An 18,988-nucleotide genomic window follows, 5' to 3' on the forward strand; every position below is an offset into this window, starting at 1 on the left:
CATTATAGCGAAACGAATCCTAGAAAATAAGAAACAAACACACAAGGACTTCCAATTTTTATCCCATGTCACAAATGCGATATTAATTTGTTGTGCCTGTGGGGACGTGTGATTAGTACACTTTGTAAGAAAGGTGACATGTATTAAATTCAACTAAGCGAGTTGTTGCATTCCATAGTCGATGGGGCTTGGCGCAGTGAAAAATGACGTTGATTTACAGTTAGTGACACTGAGTTCAAACCTCCTCCGCTTGTGACACGTAAATGGTATGTCTCAGTTTGGTTATCAACAACATCTCCCAAAAAATGAGTAGTTTTATTTTTTATTTTTGGGCTAAATAATGAAGGTCTTTAATCCAGCTGTTTAAGTTGGTACAGGCCCAGTAGTTGATTGGACTTTGGACCATAATTTAATAAGTCCTTTTCATGGGGCCGCTACTATCACCGTGGAATTAGGTCAGCGTGAAGTTTCAACGTCAGATATCAATGGCGTTGCGCTAAGTGTCCCCATATATTCCACAAATCAACTGGGATAAAAACCAAAGTGAATTACCAAACCTTTGCTGCCATTGACTCCAAATAATTAGCCTTTGGACTTCGGGTGCCCGTTGCAGGAAAAATATTAAAATTGAATAGTCATCAGTCAATTTGATTGCCATTTGTCAGGAAAGAATAGAAGGAGAACTTCAATTGTCAATTTGTATGACCAATGTTTTATTTCCACCTATACATATAATACAGAGTCATGTCATGTTAAGTTTTTAATTTTTATTCATTTATAGCGACGTCATAATTAAAATCACATAGTACATGAATGGGCATATGTGGGATTTGACATCTACGTTGGTTGGTACCAGTATTGTAGGTGGGTTTTAAAGACATCAACGAACGATCATGATCAATCTGATTATTCTTCAGAGACTAATCAAATGAAACTGTTGCAACCTCCTAAAACCACAACTGCGTTGAAAATTCAACAGAATTAATAAAATAAAACAAAGAAGATTGAGATCATAGATGATGTAGCAAATGAGAAATTTCCATATGGCTGTGTTTTCAGGACTTTCACAGAATCAAAGAAAGGACAGGTTGACAGGCTGACAGTGTTCTTCCCACATGATATCATGCACATGTGTTTCAACGTATATATAATTTGATGACAACTTGCACAAAGTACTACTATAAAGGAGCATGAAACCTATCATTTTCACACCTTGTGCTAGCAATGTGCTTACCAAGTAGAGAAAAAATATTCCATAAACATCCCAGTTCTTGTGAAATGGGTTCCCTAACATTGCCTAAGCTCCTACCATCAATTTCTCCGTTGAAGACTTGAAGCCTGGATCAGCTTCTTGGCTGTCCACCGCCAAACAAGTCCGTTTGCGCTTGAAGAATACGGCTCTTTTGTGGCACAATATGAGCAAATTTCTGCAGAAACTTTTAAACAACATGTTTGGCCAAGCCAAAGATTTGTTTGAGGTTCCCAAAAAAAAAGTCAAGAACGTTGGTGAGGAACCTATCGTGGGCATATGGGTCCAAACCCCGGCATGCCACTCTATGAAAGCTTGTGCATCGATAATGTGACATCCCCACAAGAAACCCAAAAGTTTAAAAATCTCATGTGGCCCGAAGGAAAAAGCAACTTCTGGTAATTTCATTTATATATAAAAATATTTTATATTATCAATAGCTTTTCTAATTATTTGCAGGGTTCATATTTTGATTTGAATTCACAATATGACAATATAAGCATTTTTTTGGCGACATAAGTTTACCGAAAGAAGATGACTCGATTAATTTCTTAATTTGTTATTTGTTGTACATACTTCCATCTTATTTTTTCTTGTTTTGGCGCATGCAGTGAAACCACAGATTCATTTGGTCAGTTATTGGCAAATTTGGAACGCACAGTTGAGCAACTGCTATTCGAAAGCTATGGGATTGGAAAGCAGTACGAGTCGGTTGGTAGTTCCAACGGTCACCTTCTTAGATTCATCAGATATACAGTACCAGAGGACAAGGATGCCACCGTAAGGTTTCCGAGCCACACAGACATAAACTTCACCACCATTGTCGTTCAGCATGATGTCGCTGGCTTGGAGGTTAGAACAAAGGAAGGAGATTGGATTAATGTTGAGTGCAAACCCTCACAAGTACAGTTCGTATTCATGGCTGGTGATGGATTGCAGGTGGGTGCCATACACCAACCAATAAATTAATACTTAATTTTTTATTTTAAAAATATTGGTTTTGTTATATAAAAGCATTAGTTTGATGTGAAAGTTTGAACTTGGTGTTTGATTAGGTGTGGAGCAATGACAGAGTGAAAGCTTGCCATCACCGAGTGAAGCATTGCGGAAACAAAACAAGATACTCAATTGGACTGTTTACTTTCAACAACGGGATTTTCCAAGTGCCAGAAGAATTAGTGGACGAAAGCCACCCACTCCTCTACAACCCATTTGATAGCCGTGCCTTTATTCGAAAATATGCTACTACTCCTGAGCTGAAGAAGGAACCCTCTCCTATCAAGGCCTTCGCCGGTGTCAAAGCTTAATAAGCCATAATAAATGTGTATTTGGTTGCTTGGAATCTGTCTTAATTTCCTTGGCTTCCGGGAACTGTGTGTCAGGTCGTGCTGTTACTTCTATTGACTGGTATATTTTTATGGGATTGAATGCGATGCTAATATATTCTAATGTATTGACTACATCTATTTTTATGGGTACGTCCCTCAAATAATATATATATATATATATATATATTATTCTCTCATCAAGATATCTGCATATTATTATTGTGTGAATGTCATTGTAAGCGGGGAGGAAATTATAGATTAATAGAAAATAGGGCTTCCAATATAGACCCCTACATTTTCTATTTCCTAGACATATACTCATCACTCTATAAATCTATGTGTAAAACCCAATTTCAAATTTAAATGACCAATAGGATATAAGAGGTCGTAGTATTTCTATGTTTTTACATTGTTGCCACTAAACTTCATATTTTATTTATAATTTTATTTCAAGCATTTCATTAACTGCCATAATTGTAATTAATATACTCCCTATTAATAGCATATCAATCACCCCATTTCTTTTAGTTGTCATTTCCTCTCACATCTCGCCCACTAAAATTGCAAACAAAAAAATCTGTAAATTACATATCCAATAATGTACCTATGAAAAATATAATATAAATATATACATATAAAATATAGGTATATTATTTACCAAAAAAAAAAAAACAAAGTCAGTTATTTTGTAATTGCGTATATTTTTCATAATTAAAAATAGGTACACAATAATTTATATAAAATATAGGTACATTATTTACTAATAGGTAAATTATTTTACAATATACCTGTAAATGTGTATAGGTACATTATTTGGAGAGGAAAAATAGGTACATTATTAGAGGAAAAAATAGGTACGTTATTTGGAGAGAGAAAATAGGTTCATTTAAAAAATTTGCTTTTAATAAAACAAATAATAGGTACTTTATTCAGAGAAAAAAGGCTATATTATTTATAAAAAAAATAGGTACATTAATTAGATAAATAATAGTCACTTTATTCGTAGTAGGTATATTATTCAAATGGTAGGTACATTGGATGGCATATAATACCTAAATCCTAATTGTAAGTACATTAAAATTAATGTAGGTATATTGGATGTCGTATAATGTAGGTATATTGGAATAGATAATTATGTACACTTTTCATACTAAGTAAATTATATTTTTCATAAAATAAACAAGTAATAGGTACATTATTTTTTCAACATAACCAGTATGTACAGTTTTATTCATAAACAATTATAAAGTGGATTATTAGTCATTTATAATTTATAAAAAGAAAATAACATAAACATTTTATTAAACAAACCGATTACCCAAATTTGAATTTATTGTTAAATTTTTTTAAAAATGTTTCAAAATTAATTCTTACATCCATTACAACCATTTGGAGATCTTTCCAAATTCAACATCTGTCATTATATACAATCCAATTAAAAACTATTTCCATATTGATTCCTACATTAATATACAAAATGCAATAATTGCTTAGTTGGGGGTATTTTTGGAATCGAAAAAGTACAATAAATCAGATTTTATGCTTAATTAGGTAACTTACTGAGTTAGATCCTAGTCATGGGTTTTTACTTATACAAATTGGGTATTATTTATAGGAACAAAAAGTGAAGGGTTTTAGGTACTACAAATTGAATTTAAAGGGTGTAAGCCAAATTTACTATAGAAAATACATGGTGTCCGATAATAACGTCAGGATGTCCGCATATGAGAATTTTTGTATATATCTATGAGAGACTTGAAGACCAATAATATTATTTATTTTTTAAATTGAAGGACATCAATAAATAAATAAATAAATTGCTCTACACGCGTGCCCTTCTTAAATAAGCACATTGAGTTTGTTATATACAACCAAATTTGCAGTACTTTAATGAGAAAGGTGTTTGATTAAATTAAGTAGGTGTGGAGCAATGACAGAGTGAAAGCTTGCCATCACCGAGTGAAGCATTGCGGAAACAAAACAAGATACTCAATTGGACTGTTTACTTTCAACAACGGGATTTTCCAAGTGCCAGAAGAATTAGTGGACGAAAGCCACCCACTCCTCTACGACCCATTTGATAGCCGTGCCTTTATTCGAAAATATGCTACTATTCCTGAGCTGAAGAAGGAACCCTCTCCTATCAAGGCCTTCGTCGGTGTCAAAGCTTAATTTGCATAATTATGGTTATTGATTTTATTTTTATTTTTTTTAGAGCAAGCTATATATTTCATTCAACTCAACAGCAAAACAACAATGTTGGCAACAATGTTCTTCTATATATGTATTTAATACAGAAAATTTAACTATGTTCTTCTACTTCTTCAACAACAATTGTATGAATAAGGCTGGAATGGCCACACTCTAGGTCAAGAACTGTCTAATTTCACCAATTTTGCTGTTGCAAGGTCCTTGGAATAATAAAGACAATAGTCACCTGGCACCAGTCACCCAAATTAATTGTATCACCACCAATCATTACTTCCACAAACTTACCACCACGACAAACCATCAACGTGAACAAAAAGTATCATCATCTACAGCAATCAATATTGAAAATATGTGGGCCTGGGACCCGACGGGAATTTTTGCCATCTGTAGGCGGGGATTGGGGAGGGGGCCGGGGTGGGTTCGTCAATGAAGTAGGTGGTTTTTGGGGATTTTGTTTTCCTAAAGTTATTTTAAAAATATCTTTCATTTTATTTTTAAGAGTAAAATTAAATGGTGAATCCAGTGGTCAAAAAATTGAATTTACAATCCCGATCCTTTAATTACAATCAACTAATAAAAATCAAAGTCGTAAATTAAACATGCTAACTTGCATTAATAGCCATCACTTCAAATCCAAACTTGACAAAACAACAAATCTGATTGTAAGAGGAGCTGGTAGGCAGGAACGGACCTAGGATTTTAAATTTGACTAGACTAAATTTAATTTACATATAAACATACTAAAATAAATATAAAACAGTATGATATAATTTCATTGATAACAACAAATAATAATACATCTAATCAAGGGGGAACATAAACAATTTCTTCTACTCTTTTTTTTTTTTCCACTGGCTGTGCATTCTTTTTTTTCTCTTTTTTTTTTTGGTGGGGCTACGTTTGCTATTAGCCATCACTTGAAATCCAAATGCGTTTGTCGTGTCTGTTAAGACGTCTTATCATCCATATTTTTGGTTACAGATGGATGGCATTTGAATAAGCACTCTTCTTATCCTCTTTACCCCAAAGTAGCCATACCCTCATAAACTTGCCAAGAGATTAAATGTACCAGCATGCCACTATTAGCTGTGGAAAAGGGGCTAATGTACTAAATAAATTTATAATGGATTGTGAGTTAAGAAACTAATTTCTAATCAAACTACTGTACATCGAGTGGGAAACAAACTCGATATTAGTTTCTTCGAGTTGCATCGGGTTTTGGTTTAGCCAGTGCGATACTATGGTGCTATGGCTCTCTTCGAGTTGCCTGATAGAATGTGGAGTAGTGGTCATGCTTTTTAGTTTGTTTAAGTCTACACTACTACAAAATAACCCTTGCGCGACGAAAAATTATTCGTCGCTCAAAGACACTTTGCGCGACAAAACTCAAAACTTCGTCGCTAAAAACCTTGCGTGACCAACTTTTGTGCGACGAAAAATAATTCGTCGCTCTAAGTAACTTTGCGCGACGAAAAACAGTTCGTCACTCAAAGCTACTTTGAGCGACGAAACAATTAATTTCGTCGCGCAAAGTCCTTATAAAAATAAATAAATTAAATAAATTATTTTTTAAAATCTTTGTTAGAAAAATATATTATTGTTGTTTCGATTGGGTTTTTATTAGAAAATATATTTTTTAAATTGACGATCGAATTAGTTGATTGTATTCATATAGGGTCAAAGAGTGTAGCTATAAAAAATCATCAAAATCGGAGTTAAAATAACCGTTAAATCGTGATTTTTCATTTATAACCGTCGAAAAGTTTTGTCCCATTACTTGATCTCTGAATGTTTATTTTTTCTGATTTTTGGCGTATATGATCTCGAAGTATAAACAAACAAGTTTGACGGTTGGATTGTTCAAACTAGTTTTGTAGAATGCGTATGCCATCAAAACAATATATTCACTAACAATTAAGAGTTTATTTATACTTTTGCTAAATATAACATAAGATTTTGTGGTATCCACTAGTGTAAATATTTTAAATTGAAGATCAAATTCAGTCATTGTATTCATATAGGGTAAAGGAGTGTAGCGGTAAAAAATCATCAAAATCGGAGTTAAAATAACCGTTGAATCATGATTTTTCATTTATAACCGTCGAAAAGTTTTGTCCCGTTAGTTGATATATGAATGTTTATTTTTTGCGATTTTTGGCGTATATGATCTCGAAGTATAAACAAAACAGTTTGACGGTTGGATCGTTCAAACTAGTTTCGTAGAATGCGTATGCCATCAAAACAATATATTCACTAACAATTAAGAGTTTATTTATACTTTTATTAAATATAACATAAGATTTTGTGGTATCCACTAGTGTAAATATTTTAAATTGAAGATCAAATTCAGTCATTGTATTCATATAGGGTAAAGGAGTGTAGCGGTAAAAAATCATCAAAATCGGAGTTAAAATAACCGTTGAATCAAGATTTTTCATTTATGACCGTCGAAAAGTTTTGTCCCGTTACTTGATCTCTGAATGTTTATTTTTTGCGATTTTTGGCGTATATGATCTCGAAGTATAAACAAATAAGTTTGATGGTTGGATCGTTGAAACTAGTTTTGTTGAATGTGTATGCCATCAAAACAATATATTCACTAACAATTAAGAGTTTATTTATACTTTTGTTAAATATAACATAAGATTTTGTGGTATCCACTAGTGCAAATATTTTAAATTGACGATCGAATTAGTTCATTGTATTCATATAGGGTCAAGGAATGTAGTTGTAAAAAATCATCAAAATCGGAGTTAAAATAACCGTTAAATCGTGATTTTTCATTAAGAACCGTTGAAATTTTTTGTCCCGTTACTAGGTCTCGAATGTTTGTTTTTTACGATTTTTGGGGTATACGATCTTGAAGTATATACAAACAAGTCTGACGGTTGGATCGTTGAATGGTGTGTGTGTGTATATATATATATTTATTTACTTATTAAGTAGCTTTAAATTTATTTATTTTGTACGTATAACACTTAAGAAATTGGTATATACATTTATTAAGTAGCTTTAACCTTATTTATATTTTAAATAGTAAAAAAAATAATTTTATTATTCATAACAATTATTTTTATAAATATCGTGCTACGAACCAATTTTTCGTCTCTCAAAAGTTTGCGCGACCAACAATTAAATCGCGCAAAACTCTAAAAATTTGGCGGTACTAAAAATGGGGCAGCGGGATGAAAAAAAAAAAATTTAGACTTTGTGACCAATATATATTTTAAATCAGCATAAAATTTGGCGGGTACCAAAAATGGGACGTGGGAATTTTTATATAATTTTTTAGACTTTTGCGACAATATGTATTTTCCTCGCGCAAAAATTTCAAAATTTGGTAGTACCAAAAATGGGACGCAGGATTTTTTTGACTTTGCGAGACCAATATACTAATATTAAATCGCATAAAGTTTTGTGACTCAACAATGTCGTTAAATCGCGCAAAGTGATCGGTTTTTAAAATGAAAATAACTCCTCCACCATTTTCTCATTGTCTTTCTCTACTCTTTCCTCTCCTCTCTCTTTCCCTCTCCCCAAATCCCACCATTTCTCTCACACTCACTCCTCTCACTTAATCTCTCATCATCTCTCTCTTCACTATCTCTCACTCTCACTCACTCTCTCATCTCTCTTTTCACTATCTCTCACTCTCACTCACTCTCTCATCTCTCTATCACTATCTTCTCTAATTCTCTCACACTCATTTCTCTCTCTCATTCTCACTCACTCTCAATCTTGCCAAAAGGTAGATTCTCTCCAAATTTTAATTTTTTTCATTAATATGTGTTTTTGGAGTTAGTTTTGAGTTTGTGTGGGGTTTGGGGTTGAGTAAAGGGGAAGGATTGGAGTTTGGGTTGGATTTGTGGTATAACAATTTTAGGGGAGATTATCCCTTTTTTTTTATTGTACTTTGTTAATTTATGTGTACATTTTGAATATTATATATATATTTATTGGATAATTTGATCACTATTTTTCATATGTAATTTTATTTTGAATATGTCAATTTAAATTAAAATAATTAAATTTAAAAAGTAAACATTTGAATAAATTAATATAATTAAATTAATATCAATTTAAATTAAAGTAACAAAAAAAATCATACAATTAAATTAAATTTAAAATTTAAAAATTTGAAATAATTAATAAAATTAAATTAATATTAAAGAAATAATAAAACAAAAAGTCAAAAACCAAAATATTTCGTTGTGCAAAACTCTAAAAATTTAGTGGTACCAAAAATGGGGCGTAGGAATTTTTTTAAAATTTTAAATAAAACTCTAAAAATTTGGTAGTACCAAAAATGAGGCGGGATTTTTTATAAATTTTTAAATCGCGCAATGTTTCTGCGACCAATATTTTCGTCGCGCAAAGTAAACTGCGCGACCAATATTCGTCGCGCAAAGTTGCTTTGCGCGATCAATATTCGTCGCGTAAAGTGACTGCGCGACCAATATGTTTAAATCGCACAAAGTCACTTTGAGCAACCAATATTTTTAAATCGCGCAAAGTCTTTCTTCACGATCTTTGCGCGGAATCTGTGACGAAGTTTACGTCGCGCTAAAATTTGTGCGACTATAATGTATTTTTTGTGACGAAATTCTCTTCGTCGTGCAAAGTGAAAAATGTAGTAGTGCTAATAATTTTCAGAAACTCTTTAGGAGTTTGTTGTGGTTTGTCTTATCTTTAGGTTATTTTATTTCTATTTAGCTTTGGTTTTCAATACGAATTTGTCGTTTGTAACGTTGCGCAACATATATCTGTGCTGCAGGTTTGGGTACATGTGCTCCTAGTTGCTTAATTGGAGATTTAGTCATCTTTAGATCAATTCAACATGTTGTGTTTTGGTCACTGAAGAAGATTTACCCATATTTGGCACATCGTTACTTTGTACTTTCGTTTGTTTATTAATAAAAAAAACTATCGCTTATTCCAAAAAAAAAAAAATTAATAAAAAAATGTGGTGCTATTTATAGGCTTCTAGGACCACCGCTAAATTAATAGGATTGGAAAAACCAAAAGAATGAACGGGTACAAATTATAAGAAATGAAAAGTGTCGACACACCATAATTTCTCACTAAAATAATAATAATAATAATGCAATTAATATTAAAATCAACCAACACTATACACTCTTAACAACTTGACATTCATGGCCTGTTTCTGTTTATCGTTACTATCCGTTTCAGTTTACTGGATTTCTAACAAAACCAGTGCACTCTCTTGGTTGCCACGTTTTGTGGCTTAACATCTCTCTCTCCTTCTGTCTTTCATGCTACTTTACCATAAGTTTCTAACTGAAAATGGCTTCATTCAGTTATACCACCTTACACAAGGACGGTAAATGGCTAGATTAACAGGCTGTCCTTACTATCATCCAATCATGTTTCGCCACCTCTTAAAAATAATTTTGAACTTCTTCCAGTTAGAGACATATATAATTTAAGAAATTCTGAAAATTATTACCAAGCATTTTTTTTAGCTGCATTCGTCTCAACCTCTCCTTCCAGGATTTCATGGGTCACAGGGAGGAGGTAAGGCCCAAGAACTTCGAGTTTTGAATAGATATTTGATATTAATCCTCTTCGTTTCGATGTTCTTGATGCATGAATTGTTTTCCTCCATGTTGAAGAGAGAGATTATTTTCTCTTGTTCAATGTTCATGCATTCTTCTTTAAATTACGCTTTGTTCTGATTGCTTTATTTTTTTATTTTTTATTTTAAATTTTATTTTAAAATAAAAAAGAATTATCTTTCCTGTTTTTATTTGCCTACGCAGATTAATGAGATTCTGTTTCTTCATATTTTCTCAATTTTATTATTGAACTTTATGAAGAACAAGAATTTATTATTTCAAAGTAGATCTGTAAAAATTTCCTTATCGAAATCGAAGCTCTATTTGATTTTGATTCGGACATTCTTGTCCTAGCAAAACCCGGAAAATTAATATGTAAACTTGTTTAAAATTTTGCTAAGAAATCTTTCAAAAGTGAAAAAACCTTTCAAGAGTTTTGGCTAAGTAATTTTCTCATCACTTGGTATTCCATTATTGTGATTTAGTTCTTATATCTTGTTCGTTCTCATTTTTCTTCTTTCGTTTTTACAAAGCTGTGTTTTACTGGTTGGTGTTTCATGGTAAAATGAATTCAAGCTTGTTACCCTTCTCTCATTTGTACTTGGGATTAAACAAAAGGCTACTATAAAAAAAATATATATGAGTAAGTGAAACCACAAAGTACGAGAACGAAGCTCCTTTGTGCTTCCAATCCTGTTTGTATGATATTTTACTTGTAAGCAGACAAAACAAAGCAGCACCAACGTATGTATGTTGTGTCCTTAGAACATATCTTATTTGGTCTGTTAATTGCTAACCAATACAAGCTCAAGATGTCATCCCCAGCATGATAATATCTTACTTATCTGTGTACTGGATTACTATTCTATACGTGCGTATGTACAACAGTCGTTTCCGGATGGCAATGTGTGAATGTGAACGAAATGTAGTTTTCGACATCAAAGCGTTCCGAGATGTATATTGAACACTAGGTTTTCTGCATTTTGCAGAAAAATGTTCGGAGGTCTGTTCCTCAGTTCGGAGGATGGGATCAAAATGGCCCAGATCCTACAAACTACACCGTGGTGTTCACCCAAGCTCGTGCTAACAGGAAGCAAAACAAGACAGACTTGACTGAGTTCAAGCGCAACAGCCTGGGGAATGAACAGGAATTCTTGGCTGCTCATTCTCAACATGGTCATCATCAACAAGACGATTCTGTTATGGTAAGACACTACTTTTCCTGTCCTTACTTCTGCAACGTTATTGTCATCTTTTTGCTAATTAAGTAACATAGGTTAAGAACCTGTTTGGGAGTCCTTCTGTAGGAAGCATTTCTGCTCATAAACGCGTTTTCAAAAAGTGCCTCAATTAAAAAATGCCAAAATTTTTATTCAAGATCAAATGCTTCATGGAAAAGCACTAGAAAGTGACTCCTGAACAAGCACATGTTATGTATATGCTTCTCCAGAAACCGCTCTTTTAAAACAAAACCAAAAGGAAAAATAAGATGAAAGCACAATTCTACCATATAAGCTTTCTTTCTAATTTTATTCACATTTATTTTCATGCAGAGGAAAAAGACGATTCTGACCTACATAAATTGCTGTATTAGGCCTTGATTTCCTAAGAATGGGAGTAATTTATCCATTCCTGTCCTTCGTAATCTATTATCGACATGTAATCTTATAGACAAGACTCGTTCATCAATCTTTGAGTGAGCAATATACATTCTATTTTAGCCTATACTGTTGGATTTGTTTGTACTCATTCATTGTGAACAAAGTAAAATAGATAAGAAAGAATAGAAACCATATCATACAATGACGGGATAATTTCCTAAGCTTCTTTTAAGGGAGTCAAATCATGATTGACGCTCTGTGCACTCAAACAATTCCAGATGTGATGCTGGAGGGCATCTTTCATGACATTACTGGGCTTGTAAAGGATTTCTGCAGTGTCTCTTTTTCTGATGTACCGCGATGTTGTAATATGGCAGCTCATGACGTCGCTGATTTTGCAGCAAAAGTTGGTGGCGCTTATGTTTGGCATGGGTGGCCACCGTTTTGGCTTTCTCCAACATTAGGAACTGATGTAAACTTACCCTTATGTTAAATGCAAGACACCTTTCGTTTGACGGAAAAAAAGTAATTTTTATATAGTGCAGGTGTGAGTTGGGCATGTTGGCCAGGGGCGGGAACTCACCCCCTTAGACCTAAGTTGTATAATGCAAATTAAAATAAAAAACTGAAATTAAGGTCTCGTTTGGGATTGCTTTTTTTAGGCAAAAATCTACTTCACTTTAAAGTTCAGAAGTTTAAGATGTTTGGTAAAAATAAAATATCTCGATTATTTTAAAAGCAGTGGTCTTTTGACAACAACTTTTAAAAGCAAGCTCAGGTTATTTTGAAAATTGCTTTCAAAAGAAGCAAAGATAAAGCCTATAATAAATTTTTTAAATTCCCAAAATACCCTCATTCATTTTTAAAAATGACACCACCTCCACCACCACATCCAACTCTACCACCTCCACCACCACCACCACCACCACCACAACATCATCCTCTGCCACCATTACCACCACCACCTCCTCCTTCACCACTAACGCCACCTCCACCTCCTCCACAATTGCCACCACCACCACAACAACCACCACCTCCATCTTCATCACCACAACTACCACCTTCACCATCTCACCACCACCACCACCACAGCCACCTCCTCCTCCTCCTCCTCCACCTCCACCTCCACCTCCACAACCTCCATCCCCACACCACCTCCTCCACAGCCACCACCTCCACCTTCATCACCACAACTACCACCTTCACCATCTCCACCACCACCGCCACCACCACCTCTACCTCAACCTCAACAACTTCCATCCCCACCACCACCACCACCACAACCTTCACCACCACCTCTTTCACCACCATCTTCACCTCTTTCTCTTTCACCACCTCCGCTACCACCACATAATTAGCACATTCCACTTTCAACATCATATCTATTTAAGTCATTATTAACAATTACAACATTTTTATATTAAAATTTACCGAATTGATACTACTTTTTGTACTAACAGCACTTTAAAAGAATTATTTACCAAACCTAAAGCTGCTTTATTTTACAGTTAATTATTTTCAAAGTACAGCAAAAGCAACTTCTTTTTTTTTTTTTTTAAGTGACAGCAATCCCAAATTAGCCCTAAATTGCACACAAGATTTGTTATGTGTAAAATCTTCCCGGGAAAAACCACGAGACCCGGACCAATAAGAATCAATACACTGGTTAGAAAGCAATATATAAGAGACTATTTCTACTTATCTCACTAGACTCGAGGAGGCACCGAAACCCTACGCTCCTTTTCTACTACTTCAACCACGCAAACTTCATGAACTATCATCTCTTCCAAAACCAGCACAGAACTCTATGAGTTTGTCAATCGCCTTGAAGCATGAACTCACCTAGACTTGTCTTATTGAGAAGGCACATGTCACAACCTAGAAGGATGATGGATGTGACAGCTTCAGTAGATTTCACATGGAACAATCTACTGAACTTGAATGATATGCACCATGAACTACTCAAAGATGTGTGCAGAAAAACCTAGAAGTTCATGGAAGAAAAATCACTCAAAAAGCTATGGATGCACAAACTCTTTTTTCGTGCATGCACAAAGGGAAAGACTCAGAAAAACAGGTTTTGTACTATAAAGCCCAGACTTAAAATCCAATCCAATGTACATTTAGAAATATGCATTAATTTAAGAATGAACATGTAGACATGCATAATGCATCTAAATAACTACTGAATATGAAAGAGCCTCTAAGTCTTACTTACCTTTCCTAAGGATAAGTGATGACTTAGAAACCTCTATGTAGCTTTGACTTCAACTTCGACCTTTAACCTTCAAACCTTGAATTCCTGAACTTTGGCTGCTTATTTGTTCTTAGCCTGCTGAATCATCAGTGGATTGAAGACTTTCAGTATCCATGTTGTCAATTTGAGAGTTCAGTGCCTAAGTTGCTCAATATGTGGAACATCATCTCATCTCGTTCATTTACAGAATCTTCCCTTAAAATCCCTTCCTCATTATGTAAAATTGACCTCAACCAGGCTTTGATCCCAAAACTGATAAAGAGCAAAGAGGAATAGTATGCAGAAAGGCTCCTCTTTGTTTAAATTAGGTATTCCCATTGCTGTAAGACTGTTAAGTGAGATCCATATGGATTTTATGAAACGAGAAGCGAAAATTGTAAAAAAAGGATATAAACCACTAGCAGCATCACAGCAATAGGGTTCTAGGAATCACTCCTAGAGGCCTTGCAACACACCTAAGATTAGGTTGCACCACAAAAACCTAGAGAGAAGCAAAACTGCTGCACCTTTATTCAATTGTCCAAAATTTTTGCGGAACGATTACAACAATGTAACTTAAGAGAAACCCTAGTTAAAAAAAGTTGTGAAATGGCCATGACATTTTGTTTTCGATAAAAAACGAAAGGTACATTAGAATGTACAGCACAGCTGCACAGGGGACAAGATGTACCCAAGACTTCAGCCAACTAAACAATCAACAAACCGAAGCCAACGGAAACAAAACTAATTAGCAACAGCCTCCCAAAAGGACCAGTCCTCAAAAATCTAAAGAAACTGAAGCCCACAAGGATGCCCAGAAGCAAACTCTCCATAATCTTCATTGCTGCCGCGTACAATATGTCATCTATCTCAAGTATTTAAACCTTTTGTTCAATTCTAAAATCTCTACTTAAGTGTTTGTAACTGACTCTTACACTCCTGTCTGACTCTCTTCCTCTCATCTCCTTCAAGACCTCTCACCACCGTTAGACATGATTTGATTCAAGGCCTCATAAAAAAATAAATAACAAATTGATATCAAAGGCCAAATAACAGCTGTAAACACGAATGTGGTGGCAGCAGTGTAACAAGGTTCAAGCAGTCATGGAAAATAAGTCTTTCTCAATCATACGTTACGGATTCAAAGAATAAACAATAACAAGAACAGAAATATAATTCAGTTTCTTTGCAGGCAGACAATGTTTACCAAGAAAACTTCATCTTCTTCTTTTCTTAAGAAATACCCCTAACTTAAATAACGTCAAAGACTCCAGTAGCAATTATCAATTGAACTTGACGAGGCCTAACAAAATCCAAAGTACGCTCATCATCTAATGTATTCCAAATTCAGGATCGGATATTCGAACTCTCTTTGCTACAGCTCTAATAAACTTTTAAGGCTGCTTCCTCTTATATTCCTCATTGTGAAGATTTGAGGTCCTTCAAAGGAGTTCTTCTCTATGGTCCTTGGAAGTTTGTTCTTTTAGGGCTTCAACTTCCATGGTAAGGGCTTTGCCCAAATATAATTAAGGCCCAACTAGACAACCCATATCAACAAAAATGCTCAGGGCCCTCTCTTTTCCAATCCAATTCCTCCACCACCACAAAACCCAGTTAGATTCAGTCATGATATACTGCTTAGTTATTGGAAGAACCCAAGTACTCTCTTTCGGATCCAAGGAAACAGCTCCCAGACATCCCTTTTCCTTTTGGACATGAAAGAATACCAATGATAGCTAAAGATGCATTCGCTTGATGGATCAAAAAAATGGGAAAGATGCAGTAGGCTAATGATGGGGCTGTTGGTTAAACTCCATATTATGAAACAATGCTAAGAAATGTAGGCAGTGCCATAACATGAGACTAATATATGTTTCTGAGATCGGTTTTACATCCTAGCCAGCACAAGTTGCATAGGAAACATTACCTTTTGGAAGTATGGTGAGAGAGAGAGAAAGTGGGAGGGGGAGCGGTGAGTGTAAGACATGTGCCCAGGTTTTTTAATACTGAAGCAAAGGAATTCCTGAGTCAAGGTTGATGACCTCTCCTATGGAGGGTCAATCTTGATTACAGAGAAGATTAGAGCACGTGTGTTCCATGTTTCTCTTGACCTTCGGTGTGTGAACTGGCTGGTCAAAGAGTTGCAGGCACTTTTGGAAAATAAAGAATAGAGATTTTTCCGACAATACAAGGGAGATTCTTATCAAGTGTGGGTGGAAAAGCTTAATAATGGAAAGGGCCTTCACATGCGTCTGACGAAGTGCGTACATGGCGTAGTTAGGTCAGTGGTTGTTCCTCAGGGTCGAAACAACTTTGGATGGGCCTTAATGAAAGAAAACTTAGAGGTCATATTGACAGGGAGAATCAACTCGAACAGGATCATCCCATCGGCTGAAACTGATTGTACTGTATCGTGTGGTAGAGGTAAAGAGGTGGGCAAAACTTACAAGGAGGTGGTAGAAAGTGAGAATAGGCCAGCAAGTACGGCTACTGAGAACAACACCACGGTCGGGAAATCGAACTGGAGTTGGGTGGTGGCCTGTGAGAGGCAAGTTCTACATCAATCTTGGAATGTATCAGGTCGGCCCTAACAAGCTGGTTAGATAAAGATGTTGAGCTATTTCCATATCAGGTTAACAAGGCTTTCTTCGTTTGTGAAAGTAAAGCGGAGGCTATGAGAGTTAGTAGCACTGGTAAGCTGGCGGTGGAGGGACAAACAGATGTACTTTTATAGGTTTTTTAGGTGTTAGACATAAAAAAAATTTCACTTTGGAAAAAGCAAAGCTTTTCAAAAAAAAAAAACTCATTTCAATCAGGCGTACGAATGTATTGGATTAGAAATCTAAAAATAAATAAGGCGTTTTGTATTTTCTTCTTTTAAAATTTTCTCTCTCCTTTTGGTTTTTAAAATGTCCCTACTTTTATATAGTTGGAAACGTGGTCTGGAAAATAATATCCATAAAATTGTTAGGTATGGAGGCTGGCTTGGGGTCTCCGGTATCCCTATGTACTGGTGGAGAAAAGACTTCTTTGAACGTATAGGGAATGAATGTGGGGGGCTGATTGAATTGGACCAGAGGACGAAGAGCTTCAAGTATCTATTCGAAGCAAGAATCAAAACCAGGAAAAATCACGTCGGATTTCTTCATGAGATTGTGATTATCATTGAAGGTTTAGAGAGCTATTTTGTGAAGATCAGACCTATATCTCCTGCAATTAGGCCAACCAACTCCCGGCTCCCTTCGCCTAAATTGGCAGGTGGCCAGAAACCGAACGACAGTGGCGGTTCAATGTGGCTTGTCAATTCAAGGGAGACTCTCACACCCCACGTGGGGGGGGAATGGGGCAATCACATCGAGAAGCGGAACTTTGAAGGTACCGAGAAGGATCACTGCAGTTTGGCAGCTAAAACGTTGGAATGCGGAAGTGGGATCTGTGGGATCGACAGATTATCAGGGTCGCAGGCTCCACAGCTGGTGCCAACTATAGAAATTCGTCAATTCCCAGAAGATCTCGTCAGGAAGTCAACCACGATGGTGGTTAAAAAACCCTGTGCATGGGCTATTAATGTAGGCCCAAAAATTGGGCTTGTTTCGGAAACTACTTGTAAGCCCAATCCTGTAATTCATTCCTTATCTAATTCTGGGGCCTGGAGGTATTCGGGACCCAATACCTAACTTCCAGGGGATTGGAAGTTGGGCTGGACCTGCTCAACATGAAATCAGATTTAGATCCAAGTTTAGTTCTTTAAATGGAAGGAGGACTCTTATCTAGAAGACGATGCGTCTCCTTCACTTAGGATGTGCGACCTAGACACGGAAGGGAGTTTGCTACTGTGGCTAAAGCAAGGCAGGGGGATGAATCTTGCGACTCTGTAGATGGTAGATCAATTGTTTCAGTTGGATAGAGGAGGATGATCTTCCATTTGAGGTGGAGGAGAAAATTGATGTAATTGAATGCGGCGACGGGTCCGTCGCTGGAATTCTGAATGGGCAGACTGAAGGGGTAGTCTTGAAGGGTCATGGTGGGCTGGAGGATATAATTTGTGGGGGAGGCAACGACGACGACAACGATAGGGTGCCAGGTATGGAAGAGGCGACGAAGTCGTGCCTTTGAATTCACAAGATATTGAAGGGGATGACGTTGGGGGGATGGCGGGGGAGACGACTAAAGAAACGGAATTAGTGAGTTGCAACAGAAGAAAGAGGCTGGGTGAGGATAAACATTCCTGGATTTTGGCCAAGTTGAACCTCACGATGGTTCCCATTAGGAAACAGTTATCACTTGGTTGTCTTTCGAGATCTAGCCGATCAAATGGTGAATCTAGCAGGAAGGGGAAACGGAGTTTGACTAGGGTCGGACCAGAAGTGGATAGTGTGCAGTCTAATTTGCTTAAGAGGGAGGCTAAGTTCAGTCAATGAAGATTGTATCTTGGAATGTGAGAGGTCTCGGGAGCAAGAGGAAAAGGGTGGGGGTGAAGGAGCAGTTGTTACGTGTAAATCTAGATATTGTTATTTTGCAGGAGACTAAGAAATAAGTTTTTGATAGAAGACTTGCAGCTGGTGTTTGGGGGTCTAGATTCAAAGAGTGGGTGTACGCCCCTTCAAGGGGTAGGTCTGGCGGGATTGTGGTGATGTGGAATTCTCAAACTATCTCCATTTCGGACTATGAAATTGGGGAATTCTCTATCTCTATAAGAATTTTGGATGCTTCTGGGGTGAATTGGTGGCTATCAGGTATTTGTGGCCCTTGTCATCCTAGGGATAGAAGAAGATTTTGGGAGG

The 18,988-nt window shown here is 35.9% G+C and overlaps 1 protein-coding gene and 2 pseudogenes across 2 annotated transcripts; all 3 read left to right on the forward strand.

Moving 5' to 3' along the window:
• Positions 1 to 1,278: 1,278 nt before the first annotated feature.
• On the forward strand, positions 1,279 to 2,709 carry LOC148919135 (deoxypodophyllotoxin synthase-like; annotated as a pseudogene). Its single transcript, XR_016124962.1, has 3 exons — positions 1,279 to 1,647; positions 1,861 to 2,188; positions 2,305 to 2,709. The product of XR_016124962.1 is annotated as a deoxypodophyllotoxin synthase-like (transcript).
• Positions 2,710 to 10,273: 7,564 nt separating this feature from the next.
• Positions 10,274 to 12,483, forward strand: LOC103326806 (uncharacterized). The gene is made up of 3 exons (XM_008229050.3): positions 10,274 to 10,326; positions 11,357 to 11,572; positions 11,921 to 12,483. Exons 1-3 carry the CDS (start codon positions 10,309 to 10,311, stop codon positions 11,966 to 11,968), a joined length of 282 nt encoding a protein of 93 aa, XP_008227272.1. The 5' UTR covers positions 10,274 to 10,308; the 3' UTR covers positions 11,969 to 12,483.
• A 3,347-nt stretch (positions 12,484 to 15,830) lies between these two features.
• LOC148919136 (uncharacterized) lies at positions 15,831 to 18,012 on the forward strand (annotated as a pseudogene).
• Positions 18,013 to 18,988: the final 976 nt, after the last annotated feature.

Source organism: Prunus mume, linkage group LG3 (assembly GCF_029339155.1).
Source record: "Prunus mume cultivar Tortuosa linkage group LG3, ASM2933915v1, whole genome shotgun sequence".
Lineage (NCBI taxonomy): Eukaryota > Viridiplantae > Streptophyta > Magnoliopsida > Rosales > Rosaceae > Prunus > Prunus mume.

Coding starts and splice junctions, on each gene's coding strand:
- LOC103326806 (XM_008229050.3), top strand. Junction 11,573..11,920: donor AACAAGACGATTCTGTTATG/GTAAGACACTAC, acceptor ATTTTCATGCAG/AGGAAAAAGACGATTCTGAC.